Source organism: Eumetopias jubatus, unplaced genomic scaffold, assembly GCF_037043125.1.
Source record: "Eumetopias jubatus isolate StellerSeaLion01/CBP00866 unplaced genomic scaffold, mEumJub1_p1.0 scaffold_8, whole genome shotgun sequence".
Lineage (NCBI taxonomy): Eukaryota > Metazoa > Chordata > Mammalia > Carnivora > Otariidae > Eumetopias > Eumetopias jubatus.
This window is the reverse complement of record NW_028274814.1, coordinates 71,399,289-71,425,293: the sequence shown is the minus strand read 5'-3', so window position 1 is coordinate 71,425,293 and position 26,005 is coordinate 71,399,289. Positions and strand designations below refer to the sequence as shown.

The window sequence follows — 26,005 nt, the reverse complement described above, 5'->3', positions numbered from 1 at the left end:
AAGACAGATTAAGTGAGATTTAAGAAACTCAGTATAGGGTAAAGGAGACCTTCACATATTTAAAAATTATGGGAAGTGATCCCATAACTCCCTATTGGGTTTTTTGTGAAGATGAAATAAGACAATGCTTAGGAAAAAAGTGCTAACATAGTACTTAGAATATAGTAAGTGCTCACTATCAGCCACTCTCAATATTATCATTGTTGTTACTTTTAGCGCAGGGTCTGTTGCAGTTCATGTTGCTAATTCATGGATGCAGGCTGTGGGAAGACCTTTGAGCTGTGTCAGAACAGTCAACTGAGTCAATCAACTCAGTGTCATGCAACAGTGTCCTCTTAGAAGATGACACAGCCTGGTCAGCTAGCACCATTCTACTTGCGGTTTTCCTGACACTGAAAGCAATTTCTTTTCTCTAATTTGGCAAGTGAGTAAGAAGGGAATCTTACATACCACATTAGAAGATCTTAATGAAATCTTATAAATAGTTATGTGTTAACAGTATGAGCTTTTAAATATTTGCCCACATTTTGAACAGGTTATTCAACACCAGTTAACACCCCATCGATCATTTCTATTATTTAGCCACTCAAAAAGTTATATTTGATTTACGTATGAAAAGATCAAACTAAGAAGTCAAAAGATTTAGGTATTATCCTACAATTTCCACTCAGAAATAAATCTGTCACTGGCTCAGAAATGACTGACAAGCTACTGAAGCTCTTTTGGTCTAGGAGGGCTGTTTAATCAGATTGATATGAAACAGGTAATTTGGTTCACGTCCATAGAAGGGCACTGTTCAAATTACTCATTTATTAATTCTTTAGAGATTAATAAATAACCTATTTTGAAAAAAATAAATCATTGCAGATAAAAATTATGTCCCAGGCACATATAAAAGTTAACAGATGCATAAAGATGCATGAAAACTGCTTGGTGTGATTACTGGATCTACTCAAACCCTAGATTCTTCCCATCTGTGTTCATACTGGCACCTGATTGGCCCAACTCCAGCCAAAAATAATTTTCTTGAAACAACATTCCCTCTCTTCTGCCAATTGAAAGTCTTAGCTCCTCTATAGGAGCAAAAATATCAACAAAATACAAACTTGACCTCATTTCACACCTAAGCACAACATTCTGATCGTTTCTCTAGACTCCTCTGAGCACATTTGCTTTTGTTTACTACAGTTATAAACCTAAAACTGTATTCTACATGGCCCATGTTATCAGATTGCTAAATATAGAAAGGAAATGTGAAAAAGTTCAATCTCATACTGATTCCATTATAGAGAAATACATATTTTGCTCTTGGCCATGTGTTTAGGATTCACTGCTAATCTTAAATTTTCACATGTCCTGGTTAAACTTTAATTTGCCTTAGCTTTTAAGAAATAATAACAAAAGAAACAAGAAGGTAGGTGACCTGAGGATTACAAGTCTATAAATAAACAGGATTTGGAGAATCAGGTGTTAATATTTGTGTGAGCTAATTCATTTTAATATACCAGCTAGAAATACTCAGGATTCTAATCTCAATCACTTTTGTAAATAGTATCCTCTCTTATGGGGGCAGCTATGTGCCCTCCTGAACACCTGGTTAAGAACGTGCTCACTTTGATGTGTGCTCCGAGCTGCCTCTCCTCCAAATAAAAATAGAAACTAGTTTGCAGCACCACACGGGGCTCCAATGTATATTATATGAGCCTATCACTGGTTCCCTTTGATATCTTATCTATTCCATTAACTCAATAAAATAGAATGCAAAGCTGGGGACAAACTGTAGGAGGGCTCCCCCTGGAAAACACATGCAAGACCTTTAAGCTGGGGTTTTAACTTATCTAATAAAAGCCAGTTAAATGGAAGCAAATACTTCATTTTTCACCCCCTTTATTAAAGATCATAAGTACTGTAACTCAGTAGTAGAGAGAATAAAATAAATATATGGAGAAGTATAGGTGGAGGCAATAAAGAGTACGGCTTATCTATTTTCTCAAGATTTAGGAAGCACTTAAAGGCAAAACTCACAGACAAGCATTTTAAAAATCCACAACAAAGACTCTTGCTCCTTAACAAATACAGTAGTCCTTCCTGGTTCCCGCAAGCCAGACTGATTTCTTGGTAGAATGTAAACAGCTTAACCTAGGCATAATCAGGAAGGATGTCACCTACTACTTCCTCCATATTATACTTTTATATCAATTTAGTAATTCAGAGGGTAAAAAATAGATTCATTAACCCACTCCCCTGCTCTTCTACTACCCAAAGAAAATCAACACTAGAACTCAAACTCCAACAAACCAAACTAAAGGAAAGTGTTCCACCTAGAGACTGTTTTCATGAGTCAAAGTGGATGAGAGCTTATCTAGGAAATGGATATTATTTTAGCCCATCCTTGCAAGTTTGTAGCAAAAAAAAAAATTAAGCAAAAGGTATTGCCCCTAGTGTAATTAACAATGTTAATCTTCTTTTTCCTCTCTATGGTGATAAAGGAGTCATTTTTATATTTAATTAATGCAGAGGATCATTTTGGAAACTGGCTAATGAGCCTCTGATCACATTACCATGAAAATGTGCATTAACATTGCAACTGAGGAGGCTGTTTCATGTGTAGCAAATCCACTTTGTAATTAGCCCACTGTGAAATGAATCACGTCAGGGGGAAATCTGAGGGAACCAGTAGGCAGTGGGCACTTGGCTACTGCTGTGCCCACAGACCACCAACATCCCAAACATTGTCTTTCATCAGCAATATTGCTAAAAACAAAAGTTGCAGTGTCTCACATCTGGGACAGAGTGGAAAAAGGAAGGAATAAACTTTATTTTGCCAAACAACAAATTTGGACTTGAGCATGCACCCCAGGGAAACCTGCTTAAATAAAATGGTGAATTAATAGAATTCTGTGAAAACTATGAAGACTGGGGATATAGTTTTTCTCATTTTTATTCTGAAAAGCCCTCGGATATACATTAAAAGACAACTGAATTTTCATACTTCTCCCTAAGACATAAGCAGATGTTGTAATAAGCTCCTGAAATTAATTTCTAACACCAAAGAGACAAAAAAAAATTTAAAAAGGATCTAAGAACAAGTGATAAGAAAATCCCTTTATCTCTTTTTTAAGCCAAGGCATATATATATATATATTTTTTTTTTCTCATATAATACAAATATACCAGGTCTTCCTCTTAACCCAAAGCAAAAATTCCTAATTAATCAAATAATTTTCTGGCTAACAAGATTTGGCAAGAAACTTTTCCTGTCTATTCAAAATAACCGAGATCACAGACCTATTAAATCTCAACATTAATGTAGCAATGATACACTTGATTTTCAAATGTCAACACTATTCCAAAATGAAAGAGGTGTCTAAAATATTACAGTGTTATTCCTTTTACTTGACTGACATCTTGGCAGCAGATACAAAAAATGTTAAAAAGAATCCCACAGGAAGTCATCTGGAGGGGGAGTGGCAAGGAAGCCGAAAACTGCCGCCCAAAGCCAAAATAAAAAGCCCCCAACCAGCAAGTCTGCCCTCAATTCTGAAATCTACTGAAAGAAAAAATAAAGCTAGCCACAATTCATTTACCATCTCGCAGACAAACACAAAGCCTGGCTGTTGAGTTGCTGGTATCAGACCCTGCACTCACCTGGGAAACTTCATACAGCAGTTTGTAGTGTTCCTCTCTTTTCTGAAAAGTGCACAAATTGCAGCCCATTCTAAGAAGCAGAGAGAGAGAGCAAATCTTCTAATTTCCCCAGAACTGAAAGGCAAGTGAACTGAAAGGGAATCACCCTCCAGACTTGTCTACTGTTTTTCATCAGTCACTTCAGTCCAGAAACACAGACAAACCGCTGTTAGCTGGAAGCACAAGCCAGGGTGCTGCGTAGCAGCATGCTCTTCTTCGCTTTCCCTAAGTATCTTGCACTCACGGATACACACGCAGAGTTTCCAGTCAGTTCATGGCAACACTCCCCCTCTCTCTGCATCAGTGCACATGACTACACAGATTCCAGCTCATGAATATTAATAGTGCCTCATTGATTATTTATGACAGAACATGTTAGCAGGGAGGGGTGTCATAGCTGCTGCTGATGACAGATGAATATTCACTAATTAAGAAGCAAATGTAGTGTGGTTAAACAAAATTCACTTGTGTCAATACCATCTCTGTTTATTAAGGATAGAGGGGTTGAGCATAGGGCATTTCAAAAAAGAACATACACTTAATTTCTCTACTGATGTAAGGTTTTAATATGGGAATAAGAAATTCAGAAACAGAAATATACTTAGTTCACGTCTCCATGTTTTGCAACAATTAGAAGGAATATTTGCAGGATTAGTAAGTCTAGGGGAAGAGGAATAGGAGCAGTTATTTAAATTTACAAAATAAACACAGAAGCAAAGGAGAATTTTGGGAGTGATGTGGGAAAGGAACAGAAGATGGGGGCTATCATTCAGTTTTAATTCTGATCCAATAAAAACACCGAATAGTTCATGTGCAAAGACCATTACCTACCAGAGAGGAAATAAAACATATTTTCTTAGTCTAAATAAAGAACATTTAGGCAAGTATGAGGAGGTACTTATACAGATAATAAATATTTTAATTAGATAATAAGGGCATAGCTATTGAATATGAGTTTGCAGCACTACAATGCATGTGGGTCTATATTTAAAAATCAGATAAATACAATGCCTTTTCTGAGAAAAATTTCAAATGCATATAGTACTTATGTTAATTTTATTAAAGTCATATATAATTTTTCAGAAAGCTGACAATGGCAATATTTAAATTCTAATGTAATGCACAATGACTCCATTTATGATTCTATATTTAGAGTTTTAATGTACAAAGGTGAACACAGACTTAAAAACTAAGCTTAGATCTTTAGATAATAGAAGTAATGCATTTAATTTCACACTCTCACAAATACCTATATTGTATTGCAAGCTGGCAATTTTTGTCCTTTATAGGAATACTACAAACAGCTAAAGCAGATAATCAAAGAAAATTCCTTTTGTTCCTATTCTGACTTAAACACAACCTCTGCTAATTAAGAAGTATGTCCTTGTTCCAGCACATCTTTAAACTGGACAGGATAGCAGGTGGGTTCCAAAGCAAAAATAATTACTTGGAAACTGATGACTGTGGTTTGGAATTACCTTGGATCTTGAAGATTTTTAATTGCTCATCACTTATGGAGAGCTACTTTTTGGGGTCCAATTTCCTAAAAGCTCTTTGTCAAATGTTTAGAATCGATAACAGGAAATGATTCTAATGAGTACTAATTGTTAACAAATTGGCTTTGCAACTAGTAACACCTCAACACCAGCAAGTAGCAAGGAGATGAGCAATCATCTGCTGCTTATCAGTGGTTTCCCTTGGGATGTAATAATCCGATTTTCTGGGCCTAATTTCACCTAACAGCCTGGATGAAAGCCAAGCTGAGAGACCTACATGAAAGTGGCATCATAATGGGGAATACCGCACGTGACCAAAGTTCACCAGGACTTCCAGCAAATTCGAAACCACTTGTAGTAGATATTAACTATTTTGATTCCTTTACGGAAAGAATGTTTTCAAGGAGGTATCTGAAAGGACCTTTTATGGGAATCAAGGGTAGTGATGAGCAGAAGCAATCTTCCATAGATGCTTTAAAAAATGTTAATTTTCTCTGAGTCTCTAGCACCACTTCCAAGGAGGTGTTTTTATGCTAGAGTCCACATCCTTAAAGTGAGCATTGCTTATTTCTTTGAAGGATTCTGTATTGCTGAACCATGAAAGAGTTAATGATTTTCAAATGTTTAAATTCTGTACTTTAAAAGGAATTAGAATGCAGTAAGGCAAGGATGGTTCGCCCATCCATCAATGAAAATGTCTGCTTCCTCTACTTATAAAACTTCTTTATGAGACAGGTTTTGAAAGCTAAGTAGGAAACCTAATTATTAAAGCTATTGCTGCTTATTGGAGCTTTCTTCTCAGAATATTTTGTAATCAGCTTTTAAAGAAAAAAAAGAAACAATTATAACTTAAAAAATATTTTCTTAGTTATCAGAAAGTAAAGATTGAGCATTCCAGTGAAGTCAGCAATTTCAAATTGAAGTTATTCATTCAGCAATTTCTCTTGGCTGTTTGCTATATTCATTACTAGTGCCCCTGTTCTTTTGTTTCTATTTCAGGAAGCAAGGGCAGCTTCTCTAATCATTTATCAAATGCTGCCCGTGGCCCATATACTCTGGAAGGATTCCATCTTTGGAATCCTAATGGGCTCATCCCATTGAATTGAAGGGTGTTTAGAAAAAGGGAACACATAATTCCAAAGTTCTCTAAATTTAATTAGAATATGAGGCTTTAGGATTTCCAATGACTAAACTGCAGAATCTTATGTTGGAACATAAAGTCTGAGGTAGATAGGGGCAAATGAGTTAATCCAAACAATGTCTTAAAAATACAAATGGATTAGATACTATCTGTCTTGGGTAGTAATAATATGGGATAATATGGTTTATAAATAAGCAGAGAGGTGCCTGGGTAGGTCAGTTGGTGGATCATCCGACTCTTGATCTTCGGTCTTGATCTCAGGGTCATGAGTTCAAGCCCTATGTTGGGTATGGAGCCTGCTTAAAAAATAAATAATTAATTTAATTAAATGGTAAAAAAATAAATAAAAATAAAAATAAGCAGAGAATAGACAACTATCTTTCCAAGTATCCATACAAAAATACTCTCTGAAGTGCAAAAACATTTGTTGGGTATGTATTTCAAAATATACTTATTTATTTTTATTGCCTTTAATTTGTGTTAGTTTATTCTCCCAAAGTGCAATGGCTTACAAAATTGGACATACAATCATCAAGATCTAGACTGGCATGTAAGAGGGTTAAACCAGAGGTAACTGAAAGGAAGGAATACAGAATTTATCTTGCTTCTCCAAATGAACAGTAACACTAACTAGAGTAGGTGAGAGGGAGTTTCTCTTTATAGAATTATTCCATCGAATAAGTGAAGAAAGAATGATAGAACATGCTCATGCCAGAAATCCTTAATTAATGGATCTAGGTACTGAGAATTAATGGCTGCTAACATCACACACACACACACACACACACACACACGCACGCACACACAATCTGACAGAAGAAAATGACACCACTCTTGAAAGAATATTTCCAAAAGTGAGCAAATTAGAGGGAATGCAGAGAACAGAGAAGAATATTAAACTATACCCTGGAGATGCAATCAGCCAAATTCAGACTGAGTAACCTGACATAGACAGATACTATTCCCATTTCTTAGAGGGAGAGGGAGAGAGAAAGGGAAATATGATGGAGAGGAAGTGTACAGATTAAAGGAGACTTTAATGACATTAAAAAGGCATTACTAAACCACATTTTTTGGTATGCACATCGTTTTGGGTGATAAAAATCCTGCATTCATTTTAGGGAATGCTTGGGCACTTTTGAGTAGACATTTAGCTGCCTAACATTTTCTAAGGTTTACTATCTTATATGCAATCACAAAGATGAAGAGCCTGAGGCTCAGAGAGACAGAGACTTACCCAAGATCAAACTGAGTAAAGAGATCTGAACTCAATTCTCCAATAACAAATTCTGTGATTGAATTCAATAGATAAGTTGCTGAGCTATCTCTCTTGCAGAGGAAGTTAGAGCCACATCAATATGCCTTTCCCTGATTCTGATGACTGAGGACATGGAGAGTAGTATTTCAAAGTAGTGAAGAGAGAGAGAGCGAGAATGAGAGATCGACTTTTAAAAAGATAGATCTAGTCTAAAGGGAAGTGATTATTTCTGGTTAAAAAAATCACTCTATTATGTTTTAGATAAATAACTAAACTAAAATTAATCAAAGTATTGGCTTTTTTAATAGGTCACAGCTAAATACCTTCACTTATTAATACACCTTGATAATCAATCAGTGGACACTGTACTAGCGTGCATACTAGGAATGACCAACTCATCCCAGTTTGCCTAGGACTCTTCTGGCTTTAGCTTCCCAAATTCCATATCCCAGAACCCCTCAGTCCTGGGCAAAATGGTCACTTGAGTGCACACTTCTATTTTCAAGCTCCAGCAAAGCTGAACTGCTGTGTACAGGTCCCCGTCTTCCTACCTTTGCTATAGATTGTACCTCACGCTGCATATTCTTCAGAAACTTCACAATCAGTCTGTTGACATTCTGTGGTCCAGTTGAAATGTGCTCTGCTCCCTGGTCTCGTGAAGTTGAAGTCATGATCTCTTCACTACTGAACTGAATGCTCAGTGGATTTTATCCACACCCATCTCAAACTACACATCATTTCTACTTTACATCATTTTTATATACATACTTTACCCCTCTGGTTAGACATTAAGACATGTGAGGGCAGTAGTAACCTAAGTCCCAGGCAAACTGGGATGAAGTGGTCAATTGCCCTTTGACTTCCTCAAAATCCTAGTGTGGTATCTCTCATATTGCAGGTCTTCAATAGAGGCATATTGAACCAATGAATGTGACCGGGAGAGTAAAACAGACCTGATTCTGGCAAAGTGACATAATTTTGCGTTTGTGTTTCTATACCCCATTGCTAGGTAAAATTTTTTCCCCAATAGGGCTAATTCAAGAATATTAAGTCAAAGGACTGAAGAACCATAAGCGTAAGATATTTAATTTGGTTTAATCCTAGAAACATCAAATTGAAAGTTTATGAGGTAAAAATTTCTGTGACAGGTATACAAATAAATGAGGTATGATCACATGTGTTTTATCAATTGTTTGTGCACTTATGCATATATATTATATACACCTTTAAAGTTCTATTCTGTTCCACATATGAGTCATATATTCATTTATTGAATACACATGATATTTATTGGGCACCAGCCTGGTAGTGTAGGATTTCCAAGTGTCTGGAATGACACATCCTTTTATTTGATTTTCACAATGTCTCTGAGGTAAATATGTCAGATATTATCCTTTCTTTATTAATAAAGAAATCATTAGGTGTTGGAATTGCCAATGCCAGGAGATCTAGAGCCTTTGCCCTTTGATTTCATCCAGTGTTTATTCACAACACTGGGCAATATCAACTATTCTCATGAATTTACAAAAATGCTCCTGCTGATAGTGTCCATGTGTCATCCACTTGCTTGTTTATAGCTCAAAATATCAGTGTATAACCCAGCATCCTTTTCACATTGTACTCACTAGCTGACCATGTTGATTTTGCATCTACAGTTGTGGCTTGCAGAACTAAGGGTACTTTGCCCATTTATGAACTCCTAGGAATTGTCAAGTTAGTAGATGAGACTCCAATAGAGAGAAAAGGTATGGATCACAAGGAAGATGACTAGGGTTTGCATTTGAGACTTGTCACTATTATCTGCATGGCTTTACACTCTGACATAATACTTACCTTGAAGGCTGATTGTGAAGATGAAATGCAATAAAATCCATAAAGGATTCATAAACTGTGAAATATCTTGTCCATATTGGTGTGCTGGTTCAGCATGGGTTCTAGGGCCAGTCTGCCCTGAAGTTCCAGTTTCCCCAATTTCTGTCTATGTGATATTGGGCAAGTTATTTTTGCTTATCTTCCCTGTTTCTTGGTTTTTTATCTTTAAAATAAGGATAATAATGGCACCTGCTGAACAATTACAGCAAGGGATATAGTTGTTGTGATGATCTTATGTGTCAGGTACACCTGGCACATAGTACATGCCCAATAACGTATTGGCTACGAGTAATAATACAAGTAGTATGCTAATGGTAATAATGATCACTATTTTAGATTTCCAGGTTATCTCATTATAGTTTTCCAGTCATAATAAATCTCTATTACATTATTTGAAGTTCACTTGGTTGAAATTTTATAGTCATATTCTGTCCACATCATTTGCTAGTGTACACTTATGTTGGTCATTCAAGAGCGCCTCAAAGATTGTTTGTTTCCCCACACTTTATATAAAAGATATCAGCACAGAAGTACCCATTATGTGTATAAATGGGGTACACACATACCCTGTGTAAAGAATGTAATGTAATATATTCAGAGTAATAACCTTGATGTTCTCTTTATTTATTTTAATGGATAATGTATAAATAATGTGGACATAAGTGTGCAATAAGCCAATGATAGCATCTGAAGCAAGATTCATATAATTATGAAGTAAGTAGTCCCATATTATTTCTTTGAGGAATTTTAAGACTACTAATCTATCCCAGAATAATACTAGCTTTCTTGATTTGGTCATCTATAGGCCAACTGGCCATACACTTGCCAAGGTATCATGTTTGGTAATGTCACACTGTTCAGCAACATCATAGGTAATATTTAGGGTTTCCCCAGAACACTACCATCACCATTTTCAGTTCTACAAAATTAGTCTAGAAAACACTCAGTAGGGGTGCCTGGGTGGGTCTGTCAGTTAAGCGTCTGCCTTCCACTCAGGTCATGATCCCAGGGTCCTGGATCGAGTCCCACACGAGGCTCCCTGGAAGGGAGCCTGCTTCTCCCTCTGCCTGCCACTCTCCCTGCCTGTGCTCTCTCTCTCTCACTCTGACAAATAAAAAAAATCTTAAAAAAAAAAAAGAAAATGCTCAGTAAATTCTTCTGTTTAGCCAGCATTTATTAAATGGTACTATGAGTAGAGCATGGTAACAATTCCTAAATATTTTTGAAAATAAGAGCTAATACTTATTTAGTATTTTTTCTATACCAAGCATTGTTCTAGCACCATATATTACTGATTTCACTGAGTCTTCAAATCAACCCTCTGAGGTAGGTACTATCAATATCTCCTTTTCACATGGGTTGCAGATGGGTTACATGAGTAGTAAATTGAGGAACCAGGACTTAAACCAAGCAGTCTGGATCCACTGTTTAAACAGTATTTTTTATTGCCTGTCACTCAGAGATAGTCATCATTATGACAAATTCCTAGATGGCTAGAAGAAGGCATTCTGATGATGCCTGTAGCACACTGAGATGTAGGAATTTCCCTGAGGACCAGGAGTGGAGTCTAAAATTAACTCCCAGGTTCCAAGTTGTGTCCTCAAGCGTGGCTGCATAAAATAGATTGAATAAATCTAAGAAATTTCATAACCTTACTCCACTCCACTGGTGATGGGGTATCGCTGCACTGAATATGTACCAATAACTTTTCCTTCTTAATATTTGTTATAGTAGGGAATATATGCATCGAGAGTAGGGCAGTCATATCTCCATACTAAGGAATAATCATCAACAGTTACATAAGACAGGTAAATTTGGAGATTTTGAGAAAGGTGAAGGTATAGATTTGCTGATGACTCCCAAATTTAAAACTCTAGATTTAATTTCTCTCCTAACCTTCAGACCTACTTATTCATCGACTACTACATTAACATTTGGGCTGGCCATAGCACATTAAATGCAACTTACCGAAACCTAAGTCATAATGCTCTTTCACCAAGACTGCTCTACATGTGCTTCCTATCAACGAATGGGCTGACTATCCTCAGGAAGTCTGGTCTACCTTGCCTCTTCCCTTTCATCTAATGACCAAGCACAGTCATTTGGAACTGCTTGATCTCTCCTTTTTCCCTCCCCAGACCACTCTCCTATGTTAGGTTACTGTTTATTCTCAGCTAGACCCTTCATTCACTCATGAACATTTAGAATTTACAATAGTATAAGGAAGCAACTGTTGGGTTCTTGCTTTACTCTGTCTACAAACACATTTATAATCCCACTTTCCTGGCCCCTAACCTATTACCTCTGTCTCTCTGTCTCTCTCCAACACACAGACACAAAGACACACACATAAGCAAAAGAGAACATAAAACAGACTATTCCTACTCTAGGTACAGAGATCACAATTCTTCTAGCACCACTCTTTATGTCTTTTGGTATATTTCTCCCTCCCTACCTCTCTCTCTCTCTCTCTCTTTTAAAGGTTTTATTTTTAAGTAATCTCTACACCCAACATGGTGCTTGAACTCACAACCCCAAGATCAAGAGTCACATGCTCTACTGACTGAGCCAGCCAGGCACCCTTATTTCTTTCTCTCTTGACCTTAACAGTCTCCAGACTCTATTTTTCTATCTGGTATTATTATACATGATCATTCCTCCCTCATCTTTGGACTTCGCTCACCTATTTAGTCATTATAATGATATTTAAGATATACAAAGTCCCAGAGCTCATGGAGAAAACTTTGGTGAAAGAAAGCAGTAAATAAATAGATCATTATTACATAAACTCTCCAGGCAATAATAGGGGTTATGTAGGGAATTAACACAGGGTGGTATGATAGGGAGTGGTACCCGGCTCATCCTTCTTGGATATTCTAGAGCCTGGATTATCTATTCTTTCCTTGCATGATTATTTATATGCATATATAACCAAGTAAATATAAGGATAAATAAGACAGGTAAGTGGATAGCAAGCAAAGAGATGAGATATTTTAATACCCTGCTCAAGGTCTGAAGTTTTTGCCACCTTTAGGGTCCTAGAAAGTCACTTAACTATTGTGGTCCTGGTGCCTTCACACCTTCCCCATTTCATTGCCACATTTTTCTATCATGGAAATGGTCCTAATATGGTTATCTGAAACACTGGCACTACAAATCAATATGTTAATATCATATCAGTAAGTTTCTGTGAACTAATAATAGAGAATGCCTGACTATATACAAATTCTGGCCCAGGACACTGCAATCATCAGAATGAGTCCCTGAGTTCTTTTAGACTTCGAAGTCACCTAGGAATGTCTTTGAACGTTACTCAAAAAAATTTTTCTGTATGAGCTTGAACAAGTTACACATCCTTTGCATGCTTCCATTTCCTCACTGTGAAATTGAGATATTCACACTACCTACCACAGAAGGATTTTGAGAACATGTGCTTTACCTGGAGCCTGCTCCATGTAGATGTTCAACAAATATTAGCTATATTATTACAGCTTACAATATAGTGTTGCTGAAGTTTCTAAATTCTGTTGTTGTGAAGATATTATAAAAAGCATGTAGCTATATTACTGTTTTGTCTACATTTCTGCAAATGGCTGGATACTTTGAAACATCGCTTTTTCTCTGGGAAGGGCTGAATTTCTCTAAGATAAACAACAGTTGATATCATAGGGACTGGCAGGCAGAAGGAGAAGAAAGAGGTTTAATGGTTATAAGAGGTAGGAACTGCGCCAAGATACAGACTCCCTGAGTTCCATCAATGTTTGTTGAGCACCTCCTATTTACCAGGCCCTGTGTCAGCCTCTAGCATGGTACTTAACTAGGGGTATGCATCTGAATCATTCATGAAGCTTGTTTTCAAGTTACACATGCCCAGGCCCTATTCCCAGGGCTTCTGAGCCAGCAAATCGGGGGTGAGGTCTGAGACTATGCATTTTCAAATAATGCACAGAAAGTCTACATAAATGCATCTCTTCATCCCTTTCCCTCCTCCAAATATAGATGTCATATGTTAAACCAGATACTCTTGAATGCCTCTGATCAGTTAAATTTCTGATATGGTTACACATATGATTATGAAGATCACTGGGTCTTTGTTACTAATTTTAAAAGGGAAGTAACATTTACAAAGCACCTACTATATCAAAGATGCTGTAAGTCTCACAAAATTTTATGAGATCTATGTGGTTTTTTTCACATACATAAAAACTCAGGCTCAGGATACTATGTAATTTGATCAAAGTCACATAGGTAAGTGGAAAGGTTGAGATTTAAATTGAAATGGGCCTAACTCTAAGATTCTGCCTTTTCTGAAAAGATACACTACTTCTCTCAGGAAGTAAGGCAGCAGGACCCCACTTCATATAGTACAGGGTCTTTAGTCCTGTGTCCCATGAATGGAATTTGTGGTAGGCTCAGGCTTGGATCAGAGTCATTGCCTCCTTTTGCAGTTCACCAGACATGTCCTACCTATAGGCTGCACCCATGAACAAATTTTTACTAGACCTGTGGGGAGGCTGATTTTCAGCTTCTGGGATCAGATTTATGACTAAGCATGAAGAATCCACCATCCCTAGTGGGACAGTCAGTGACCTAGGTTCTAGGTATTGGTGCCAGGTAAAGAGAATTAAGTGACTGCTTATTGTATTCTATGTTAATGAGACAACTTTCTATAATGCACCATAATTGATCTGAATAAAAGTGTAAATCCAATTTTCAGTATCTCTAGACACCAAGTTCAACCTCTCTGGAGCTTAACTTTGCCATCTGAAATCTGTTTCACAAGAAGCAGCAAGTAGTTAGGGGAGTTGAGGTCTTAAAGCTTATGGTATCAAAGGAATGGTAATGGAGGGTGAACCTAAGAAACTGTGGTTTCAGGTTGGAATTCTTTTTTTTTTTAAGATTTTATTTATTTATTTGAGAGAGAGAGAATGAGAGAGAGAGCATACAAGAGGGGGGAGGGTCAGAGGGAGAAGCAGACTCCCCGCTGAGCAGGGAGCCAGATGCGGGACTCGATCCTGGGACTCCAGGATCATGACCTGAGCCGAAGGCAGTCACTTAACCAAGTGAGCCACCCAGGCGCCCCTTAGGTTGGAATTCTTAAAACTGTTTTTCACCCAGCTACATATAAGCCTCCTTCTTCGTTAGGCTGACTAGACCCATAAGTCTGGTGATTAAATCCAACAGGAAAGGATCGTATGTATCCACCACATGCTTGTAAGTAAAAGATACCAATGTAGTAGAATCACATGGGAAAAACAGCCTAGATCCCTGACTCATTACTTTGAGAAAGTTCTTCAGATGAGCTTTTAGACCTGCATCCAACTTTGTATGAAGGAGAAATGCACCTTTACTTCATAAGCCTTTAAGAATTTGAAAACTGTTACCTCAGCATAGCTTAGCATGACTGAGATTCAAAGACGACAATTATGAATTCATGTATTGGAACAAATACAGTTAGCATGAAAGAGCTCAACTCATCATGACTTAACAACAGGTCATGACGGCTTCTAGGGACCTCTTAAGCAATTCTGTGCAAAGAAATATACTGACATTACCTAGCAAAATTAAATGAATATTCAGAAATATCAGTATAAAAATTGTCAAGTTTCCCCTAGAAGCCATTCAGATTTTCATCAGATCATTTGTTTTAAGCAGTATTTTTGTTGTTGTTGTTTTTGAGTGAAGGGAGAATAAATCCAACATGAGGACAGTTTTACATAAGCAGTCTAAGTATATACGCATGGTATGATCATATAGAGCTAATGATCCCTTGGAGCAAAAACCATGCCCATTTCAGAGAAATTCTGATGCTCAGAGGGGTTTTGCATCTTAATTGGGTGAAGACATCAAATCTGTAGCAAACAAAAACAGCATAAGTAGGTTAAGCTGATTCCTAATCAAGTGATGAATTATTTTTAAATAAAGAAAAGTACAGCCTGAAGGAAACCAGTCACAGGATGGAATAGTTTTAGTGTGGTTTAGAGAATAAGAATTTCTAGAAAGAGCATGAGGAACTTCTTAACACAAAAAAAGTAATGGAACAACATGGACTTCAAAATCAGAAAATCATGGAGTTAAGTAAGTCCCAGCTCTACAATTTGAACTATAAAACCATGCTTAACTTTCTGAGTCTTTGCTTCTCATTTGTGAAATGGAGTGAATAGCTTCTGTCTCATGGCACTGTTGATGGGATTATGTGAAATGACTGTTCCTCATGGAAGACCATGTTTTCCTAGCCCAGCTCCCAAAGACTCTTAGCAGTTTCTGAGTGATTTGACCAGTTCACAATTACTAACTTTCACCAAAGTCTTAACAGCTAAGAATGTTAATAGCAACTTTCTAACTGCTGCAGGGGTGGGAGTCCAATAGCAAGGTAAAGTAGAAACTGATCTGGGGACTTGTGAGTATGGAACTCATACTAGAAGTTGGGCAAATTTTCATGGCAGTATGTCTGTTAAGTATACAATACTATATGCAAAAGTTCAGAGGGACAGGATTACACAGATTCAGCAAAATTTGGGGGAAAATTGTCCTCGTAGAATGAAGCTTAAAGATGTATCTAACTTAAATTACTGCTAAGAAGTGCAAAAGAACAACAAAAAAACATTAAAAAAACAGAGTTGAGCCCATGTTGTCAATTTTTAACCAGCAAAGAGGAGTTGTTGAACAAATGAAATCAGGATATAATAGTTCAGGGAAGCCAGAATAAACATACATGAAAGGGAGTACGATACTGGAAGATAGAAACTTGGCTAATCATATTGTAAATGTCTTAGATAACTGTCACATTGACAAAAGAAATTTCCATTGTATGTAAGATATATGTGTTTCTATTTTGTGTGTGTATATATGTTTATATATATGCATATATTTATTTATAAAATTTTGGACACTAGTAATGATTTCTAATGGAGTTTGTTACTGGAAATTTATTACAATAATGATAATCAGCAAAAGTTCATTAAAGTGCAACAATCTGCTAGGTACCTGTGACATACAGTTCATTTCACTGAGAATGTATTTTATAATTTCTGTCATGTAATGGTAGATACACAATGCTCTCTTCTAATAATAATTAGCAATATGAACGTGAGTTATATTTGTGTTGACTCCTCAGTTTTTGCTTTAATGATAAACCTGTTTATTTTCATAGGTGTAGCATATAAAATGGCACACAAATTAGAGGGGATAAAATTACAAATAAAAACAAAATTGATAATTCTGTCAGGCCCAAGAAATACCAAGGTAATGAGCCAAGAGATCCTAATTAAAAACAATCAGTTAAATTCATCTATTCATTCAACAAATATTTATTGATACACATGGGTACTCTGCTAACCTTAAATAATTAAATAAATAAATCATTCAAACAGAATCCTCAGTAGGGATATAGTATACTAATCACTGTGGGATATTAGCTAGTTGAGAGATCCACTTTCCAGATCATTTACTTATAGAGATGTGATACATGTATATGTATTTTATTGCCGGTAATTTTTGACTATTTCTCAGAAAAATATCACGAGGTAGGATATCTTTAGCAGGTGGCCATGGAGGAGTTGAAGAAAAATTGTCAGGGGAAGGGAATAGTGAAGAAAAAATGAACACTTAAGAAAGCATAAGGACATTAAGGGAATGGTATATGGTATTTAGTCTGCAGGGTGAAGTGTGGAACCCTCTCAGGAGAAAAGAACTTGACCTTTTTAGGTGAAGCATCTTGAGAGTTGGTATTTGCTTTTTCTGCAATGGGTAATGAAGAGCTAGCAGAGATTTCTATGCAGGGGCATGCCAATATTTAGGTCATTATTTTAATTTTTCAAGAGTTCTGAACTGGAAGAAACAAACAGAAATCTTATAACAGTATTAATAAGAATAATGAAACCCTTTACAATAATGTGTGAGTGGTCTTGGAAAAGAGAAATGGAAAGAAGGGATGTACAGAGGAAATGAGAGAAATGTTTCAGAGATAGGAACAAGCTGCCCTGCTAAGTGATTGGAAAGGGGCAGGAAGAAATCAATAGTGAGTACAGTTGTAAGACTGGAGGTCTGGGCTAAAGGCTGTGTCATTAATGGAAATACGGAAGTCAGGAGGAAGAGACACCACATTAACAGATTGGAGTTGGGTACAACAACTGAGGTACTTCTAAGTACCTTCATGGAGTTGAAGTTTTTACTAGAGAGAACAAAGATACTGATATGGATGTGAAAGTCACTAATAATAGATTTGAAACAGGTAGTGAGCTGGACATTCAAAGAAGATATGGGGGAAAAAAAACAAAACCAAAATCAAAACAAAAACCCTGACACTCTACATATCTCTTGGTAAAGAAATTGGAAGAGGAAGGGTCAGAGAAGAAAGACAGGAGTCAAGAGAGCTGAGAAGCCACAGAAATACCGTTTCAAAAATGGGCTCGTCGGGAGGGTTAAGTGTGGCTGAGGATTCCTGGCAGGGGTGCTGCGTGGGGAATGCTGGACTTGACTGGAATCTATCAGTTGTCTGGAGAGTTGCTTGGAGTAAGGCAGGAAGGCTGCTCAGGGAAAACAAGCGTGGGGCAAGGGATGAAGTGCCGGCAGCATCTGAAGACCATTCTTTCCGGAAGTTATGAGGGAAAGAAGAGGGAGCTAAAATGACACTGTAGGAAGATAGCAGGATCAAGGAAGGGTTTATTTGTTTGCTTGTTTTCAAGTAGGAATGAATCCAAGAAAGAAGAGTTTGAAGATGCTGAAGAGAGGGACGCAAATGTGGAGGAGCTAAGAGTGAAGAGGATGAGAGGCACAGAAAGGCAATAGGCATTGAGTGGACGGAGATTTTTGTTTTCTCAGGCAGAAGACAAAGATAAGGAAAGATATGGACAACTTAGAAGTGTGGGAAGGAAGAAGAGTTGAATGAGTTCATATCAGATGTCCCTGCATACAGTGATTTAGGAAGTAAGGTTATGGTTTTCTTGAGGTTAAATTTTTAAAAAAACAGGTACTCAAAAAATAACAAGGATTTCAAGTATTTCAATGCTGAAGAAAACTAAGTTTCCACAGGGACATGGAAATCACCTCCTAGAAGTGACAACTTGCTTTGCTTTTGTCATGATAAAACTTAACATCAAGCATCTGCAAAACAATTGAGGTTCCAAGCAATGATCTAGTAACATGATAAATGTAAGAGAAACACCAAATATTACCAAGGACTCCTCTTGTGCTGGATGCATCTGACAGCTGGCTAGTTTGATTTAAAATTACAATTTGAACAGATATAAACTCTTATTTCTTGACAGTCATTAGCCGCGAGCCATAAAAGCGCCATTAATTCTGCAGTAGTCAGCAAAATGCTTTGTAATGATCTAACACTAATGCACCTCACTCCCATAAACCCCCACAGCAGCAAAGGTTTACTCTGTAATACTATTTGGGTCTTCATAAGCTTAAAATCCCTGCCAATGCACCTGCTTTCCAGAAGATCATTAGGTAAAAATCCCACGGCAGCACAATCAACCTGGCTTCGGTTACCTTACCGTCTGCTAGAGAAAATTAATGTTATTCCATGAGTCTCTCTCCCAAGACTGGCTAGTGTATAGTTACTGGGCCAGCTGTCTGAGGGGCCTTAGGTCTGTTCTAAGCTGCTCCGGCTTATTGTGTGCATGGATCCCAGGTCCCAACATAGCACACGAACACACACTGACTGCAGGCTGCACCAGCTGCTCTACTATTGTACAGGTACTTAACAGGATTACAGCAGTTGCAACCACTGGCTTGGCAGCCACCACTTTGTAGTCCAACCACAGCTTTATGGCAACGCTCACAGAAGCCATGCTTTTTAAAAAAAGCATAAAACCAAAACAACAGATATAAACACCAGCATTCAAGACGAGAAGACAAGGAGAACAGGAAGGCTCCTAATACAGGGTTATTGCTAAACCCCATTTAACAAAGGATTTCTCTTTTATTCTCATTTCCTGTGGAAAATAATACAAATTAGCATAGAAAATCCTGCTTTATCTCTGAAAGGAGTTACATAGCCTTACTCTGAAATCTGCTTTTCTTCTGGCTACAAGAAGTCAAGCAGGGCATCCCATCAAATTGCAAGGGGAGATTTGTCACATTTGACTGGTTTTCAGACTGGGGGTCGTCAGCTGGATGCGGATCTGAGACCGAAGTCAGCCCACCACTGACACCTACACCCTACACTGGTCACCCAACTATTCTTCTCCCGCCAGGCCCTGTTCCCTTGCCTGCTGCTGTGTCCACTCGGGGAAGCGGCAATAGATCAACGCTTCCTTCATACATCAGAGCTGTCCTCCAAGGAGGACTGCAGGGAAATTGCTTTGTTTTACATAACAGCCAACTCTGAAATTTCATTGTAGAAAAGTAGCCATAGGCAAAATGCAGTGAATCTCACAGAATCTCTGGTTTAACCATTTAAGGTAGGACAAAGTCATGACTATTTATAGAGAGGCAGCTTGGTTTTGGATTTGCATGAAACATGATCTCACGATTTTTATTGAAAGTCAGGGATTTTTTTACTAGGACTAAAATTCCTTAAGGGCAGTTTTTAAAGTTGGTATCTATATGTAGTAACTATGACTACTTCCTTGTTTTGACGTAAGCTAGAATGCCTCTGTTAGTGTTTGAATTAAATGTATATCACAGCATCTCTCTTCCAGTTACTCTTTCCAGATAATGTACCAGCAGAAATGATACCAATGATTCATTTAGGATGACATTTTACTTTCAATTAATGTTCCATAGAATGAAAACAAAGTTTCCAAGTTTTTCAATTTAGATTTTAAAGCATGTTTCTATTTAAAAAAGAGTGAATACATGCAAGCATCGATGTATTTTTGTTGTTTGTCAATGTCACTTATAAATTCAAATAAATGATAACCCGCTGCAGAAGAACGCTCACAGAAGCAAGAGGAAAAAAACAACAACCCTATTAGAACTGCATAAATTTTACTTTGTCATTCAACATTCAGTTTTTTAAATAAAAATACACGAATCTGTAATTACACTAGTTATATGCTACATATATAAAAGGTAAAGACTGCTTATTATCTGTAGCAAGGATGAGTAACTAAGAAATTAATTGGATTGGGGTTTGTGTTACATGTCTATCAGGGGAGTTAACATGTTGGACTAAGACTGTCATCTTTTATATATATGTGTGTGTGTATGTCAATATAATATATACATGTCATAATATATATATAGTAGAATGAATGTATATAATATCACACACATATGTTAAATTTATAATATTACACACATATGTGTTAATATGATAGTGTTACTAATAAGACCCAAAGTGCTTTACAGCTTCAAACTTCAACTTCCTCTACTCACCCAGCACACACTGCACAGTCTTGCCTTTCTACAACATTCTCATGCACTTGCGCACTTTTAATGCTGTATTCTTTTCATGATGTTATTTCCTCTACTTTGAATATCATTATCCAAGAATTCAAATTTTCCCCTTTCTGTGAGCTTTTCCCTTCTTTCTGAAGCAAAATCCAGTACTCCCTTTTCTGTACCTCCAGACCCCTTTGTGATTATTGCTATTATAGGAATTCTCATTGCCTGGTGACTGTCACCGCTCGGGGGACAAGCACTTTCTCTGCCTTTCTGGTATCTTGAATCCTGCCTGGCACACAACAGATACTCCAAAAGTACTAATCGATGATTGAATAAAATATGTGAAATTAAAATAGTGGCCAAATTAAGGAAGAACATCATACATAAATCTCTTAAACCATTAGCCTTGTCAATGGATGGGCCAATTGCTCCTCTCTGAAAGTAGCTAATGCTATTTGGCTTGTGTTGCCAATGGCACATACCAAATTTCTTCTGGCCAAACATACATTGCCCATAAAATGACCATAAATTTACTATCAGCTTCTGTGGGGGGAGGAGAAAAGAAAATACTACAACATTAAAGGTGTATATGAATTACAAGGCTTTTTCCTTTCCTTTTCCAAAAACATTAAAATATTTTTTAAAAAATGTATTTCTTTAGAATTGAGGAAATACAGCAATTTCCCTTCCAAGTAAGAATATTTGGAAATCATTCTTGGTCAGACTACAGCACTCAATCTCAATATCCCATCTCTGAAAGTGATAAACAGAGGTTATATCTTTCTTTGTTTTATTAAACACCAGAATCAGGCTTTCATATAGAAAGTCAAATTTTGATCTCTTTCAGAACATATTATTTAGATGCTGCTGTAGATTGAATGCTTGTGTCCCCTCCATGTTGAAACCAAGCCCAATGTGTTGGAACTTGGTGATGGGGCCTTTTGGGAGGTGATTAGGTCATGAGAGTAGAATTCTCATGAAAGGGATTAGTACCTTTATAAAAGAGACCCCAGAAAGCTCCCTCATCCTTTCTGTCAAGTGAGGAAACAGTGAGAAGACAGCCATCTATGAACCAGGAAGTGGGCCCTCATGAGACACCGCATTTGCCAATGCCTTTATCTTGAACTTCCCAGTCTCCAGAACTGTGAGAAATAAATTCCTGTTGTATACAGACCACCAACTTATAGCTGTTGGAGCAGAAGAAGACAGAGGATTTGATCACTGAGTTTAAACATCAAGGCACATGATGATTTTAAGCAAGGGTATTACGATAGTGTTTTGGGAAAAGTTTACATATATTTGGACTCAACTCAAGCACCTTGCTGCAATATAAAAGAACAGGCCTAATCTGACACCCACTTTCAGATCAACCTACACAAAAGTAGAACATCTTCCCCGGGGGGAAAAACAAACAAACAAACAAACAAACAATTCATTCTATGCTCTGTAGCCATCTCCTGTGGCTAAATCTGTCCAAATTTCCAGCTGTATATAAAAATACATGTTGAGGAAAGGAAAAGCCCAAATGTTTTTAATCAGAAAGAAAGTCCCTCTTTTGCCATTCTTGTTTTTCAGAAATAAGAAAAAAATTCTTTTATGTAAAACAGAAGAAAAATGATATCTCTAAAATAAAAATTTAGTTACCAAACTTTAAACTACTATAGATATATACTTATATGGGGAAAATAGGAACAATTATGAAAATAAATTTAATACATTTGCTCACATTTTAATTCAAATCCTCTTTTCCAATTTATACTATGTTTAAATTCTCAAATTTTAATGGCTCAGTTTAGGAAAAAAATTTGTTTCAAACTCAGAGGAAATATTTGGGTCTCCATCAATCATACAGTTGTAAAGTCATGGAAAAAAAACTGAAATATGGCTTTGCTTCTAGGTCCTATGTGTGCTAGCTAGACTTAGTTGGTTTCAATCTGTTTAAAATTTAAAATGAGTATCAAGTATACACACATTATATTTGCAAGCATGAAAATAGTCAAAACTGAGAATAATTCTATTTTGAGAGTCAAGATCTTGATTATCTAACTAAATAAGCAGATAGTAAAATGTGACATATTCAGCACATTCTTCCCATGATAAATTACCCTCTGTAAAACTGAAAGACATACTGTAACTCAGTGTTAAGGTTGCTATGGTAAAGCATGCCTTCTGGACACAATTCCTTGTTTCCAAATAATTATGTTTTATCTACCATAAGGTAGCCAATTTCTTCCTTTAAATACAGAAGAAAAATGTTTCTGTATTTAACTATGATACTTTCTCAAAGTTGAAATTTCACCAAAAATGTTGGATACCTTACAACAAAGGCTATTGATCATACCATAAGTATGATGGTATCAATATTTTCCTATTTATAGGCTAAGATATTTATTCATTCAACTTTTATTTATATATGGGGAGCATATACTGCTAGACCTTAGGAAGAAAAAGCAAAGTTCTAAACCAGTAACTGAATTTTATAGTCATATACATACGCGCACACACACACACACACACATATACACACACACATATATGTATATATGAAAGTCCCATTGACTTTTCCTTCTAGGTATCTTTCAGTTCCATTCACATGTCTACATTTTTTACTGCAACCAACCAAGGTGAAATTATCATCTCTTATATGAACTGTACAAAACTGGTCCCTGCCCCCTCTAACACCTCCCACAAATTTTCTATAGTTCATCTAGACTAAAGGTATATTTTCAAATACACACTGAATCATACCATATCCTTGCTTTCAGGCTTCAGTGAATTCCTGGTATCTTAAAGTTAAATATCTAAATCCATAATACTGTTTGCAAGGCCTAGCAGTGATTAGATCTGTGGTTTTCCAGTCTCAGCTCTTGGTGCAATTTCTTCAGTCATTAGCCTCCATTTAGGTCTACAAATGTGCTCTGCCCTGTTCCTGCTACCTCAGGACCTTTGGCTATGCACGTCTTTTTGAATAAAGAACGCTTTTCTTTGTCTCATAAATGCCTACTCACCTTACAAAGCCACCTTTCTTGAAGTTCAAGATGAGATTGTTTGCTAGACATCTTTGTAGAATTCTGCATTTTTCCATCATAGCAGTTATCATAGTTTTAATTACTTTTCTGGAAATTTGATTAATGCTTATCTTCTTAACTAAGTGCCTACGCCGAGATTTTTTAAGTTTTAGATATTAAGTATTGAAATTCTAGAATAGATAATGACAATTTAGCTCTTTACCCCCTTCTGACTTTTTGATATTGTTATAGCACATATCCCATTTTCCAAAGTAAACGAATTCCCAATTTTTAACTTGGTACATGATTACCCAAAGTCCATTTCTGAAGTGTAGTCATGTTTCTGATCAATGGGATGTAAGTAAAATGTCATGCGGCAATTCCCAGGAACCTTCCATAAACCACTGCTGGCTCATGCCCTTCACTCATTTTCTTCATCATGCCTTTCTCCTCTCTGTTGTCTTCCCCGCAGAAATAAAGTGGACATGATGACTGGAGGTGAAGCAGTCATTTGGACAATGAAGTGACATTGGGAATGGAGGCCGTCTATAACCATGTAAGTTTCAAGGGGGTCTGTCATCACTACATTACACATAAAATTGTATTTTTGTGTATCCAGATATGGTGGGAGAAAATCTATAGGAATTATCAGATTTTCAGTGAGGGGACCCTGACCCTAAAGATATGAATTCAAGTTGATTTAGTTCAATCTCCTTATTTTACAGCTAAAGAAAACTGCCCCAGAGAGATAGCTTGTCTTACCTAAGATCATATAGAAACAAATAGGATATATCCAACTAGCCTGAGATCTTGGGCTCTTGGCCTCTGTTTTCTAACCTTTCTTAACTTCCTTGTCTCCTGTTAACAAGCAGAATTCTTCTTAGCTATTATAACCTGGGAGAAAAAGCTGCTGATCACATTAAGAACTGAAATTAATAGGGGAAGGAAGAGGAAAGAGAAGTATATCACTGTTCTATTTTGTTTACCTATAGGGCCTTGTAAAGAATTAACTAGCTCTAAATGAAATGTCTTTTGATATCTTTTACTTGAGGTAGCATTCTTGCTTCAATTAAGCAGTGCCCAGTGAAACAATAACCCAGGAGGATACAATGAGCCAGAATCTGCTTCTCCTCCAAGTTCTTTACCATGCTAAAAAGTCAAACCCATGATGCAATGTTTGTGCTTTTGTTGATGAGTGCCCAATAAACAAGGAATCCTGTATCAATTGATTTTTTTTGTCTTCCACTCAGCAAGAGAAGTCAGTCTGATCAATGTTATTTCTGTCACAGGTACAAGTTTTACTGCTCCAACCCATGACTGAAGATAGAGAAACACCAGGGAAGTTTGCGTATCTCCACTGTGGCACTTGGGGACTTCCATCTTCCACTTCCTGTTCACGTTTCCTATCTTCAATGAGAAGATTAAGGGAGTGGTACTAGAAAGAAGAGTGCAGCAAATAGAGTGGCTGTACTTACATCTGCAGGTCACACTGGTTTTGTTTATTCTCACATTCTAGGACATTAGGTTTTACAAGCCTAAGCTCCACTTGTTGCAAATTCCCAACTGGATTTGACCAACACTTTCCCAGGTAGCTCCTACGTGCCCAGCCATGAAAGGCCCTTTCTCATGTTATGTTCATAAGTCCTGACAATAGCCCTTTCATTTTTAAAGATGAGAAATTAAGACCACCCACGACAGACTCAACAGTCAGAACCATTAAGCCAGAACAGGATTCCAAATTAAATCTGTCTTCCTTTACATCTCACTGCAGCATTTTTCTTCCTACATAGGGCAACAGACTATACTTTCTGACATTCTAAATGCTAAAGAAAAGACTACATCATTTAAATTATGAATATGACAATATTTCACTTCAGCCTGGGCCAGGATAGTATCAGAAGGCTCAATAGTAAAATGGTGTAGCGTAGATATGTTAATTACAGAACTGCTCAGGATAAAGAATCCCAAGCAGTGGCTTGTATTTAAAGGCTGAATTATCATGCAAAAATTTCAAATTTCAAAATAGCCATTTTTATCTTTGCAATTGTGTGTATTTCTAGTACATGAGAATATAGAGTGTTTTTAGGAAGTCTTTATGCCTGTGGTTTTAAAACAAAAATACTAAAGAAGGCTGCACATTCCCATGTCCAACAAAAAATGAAAAAAAAAAGAGTGTTAGGACTCCTAGTGTCCTTATAAG

General features: G+C 36.9%; 1 protein-coding gene across 2 annotated transcripts in view; it reads right to left on the bottom strand.

The window, feature by feature from the left end:
- PDZRN4 (PDZ domain containing ring finger 4) overlaps positions 1–26,005 on the bottom strand; it is a 351,409-nt gene that overhangs the window by 129,357 nt on the left and 196,047 nt on the right. Inside the window, exon 1 of one of the 2 annotated variants that reach the window (XM_028123166.2) lies at positions 3,649–3,717. The exons of the other annotated variant lie outside the window; for it this stretch is intronic. Coding sequence (XP_027978967.1) covers positions 3,649–3,717 — 69 coding nt within the window. Of the gene's footprint in view, positions 1–3,648; positions 3,718–26,005 lie in introns of those variants that run through there. 2 annotated transcript variants of the gene reach the window in all.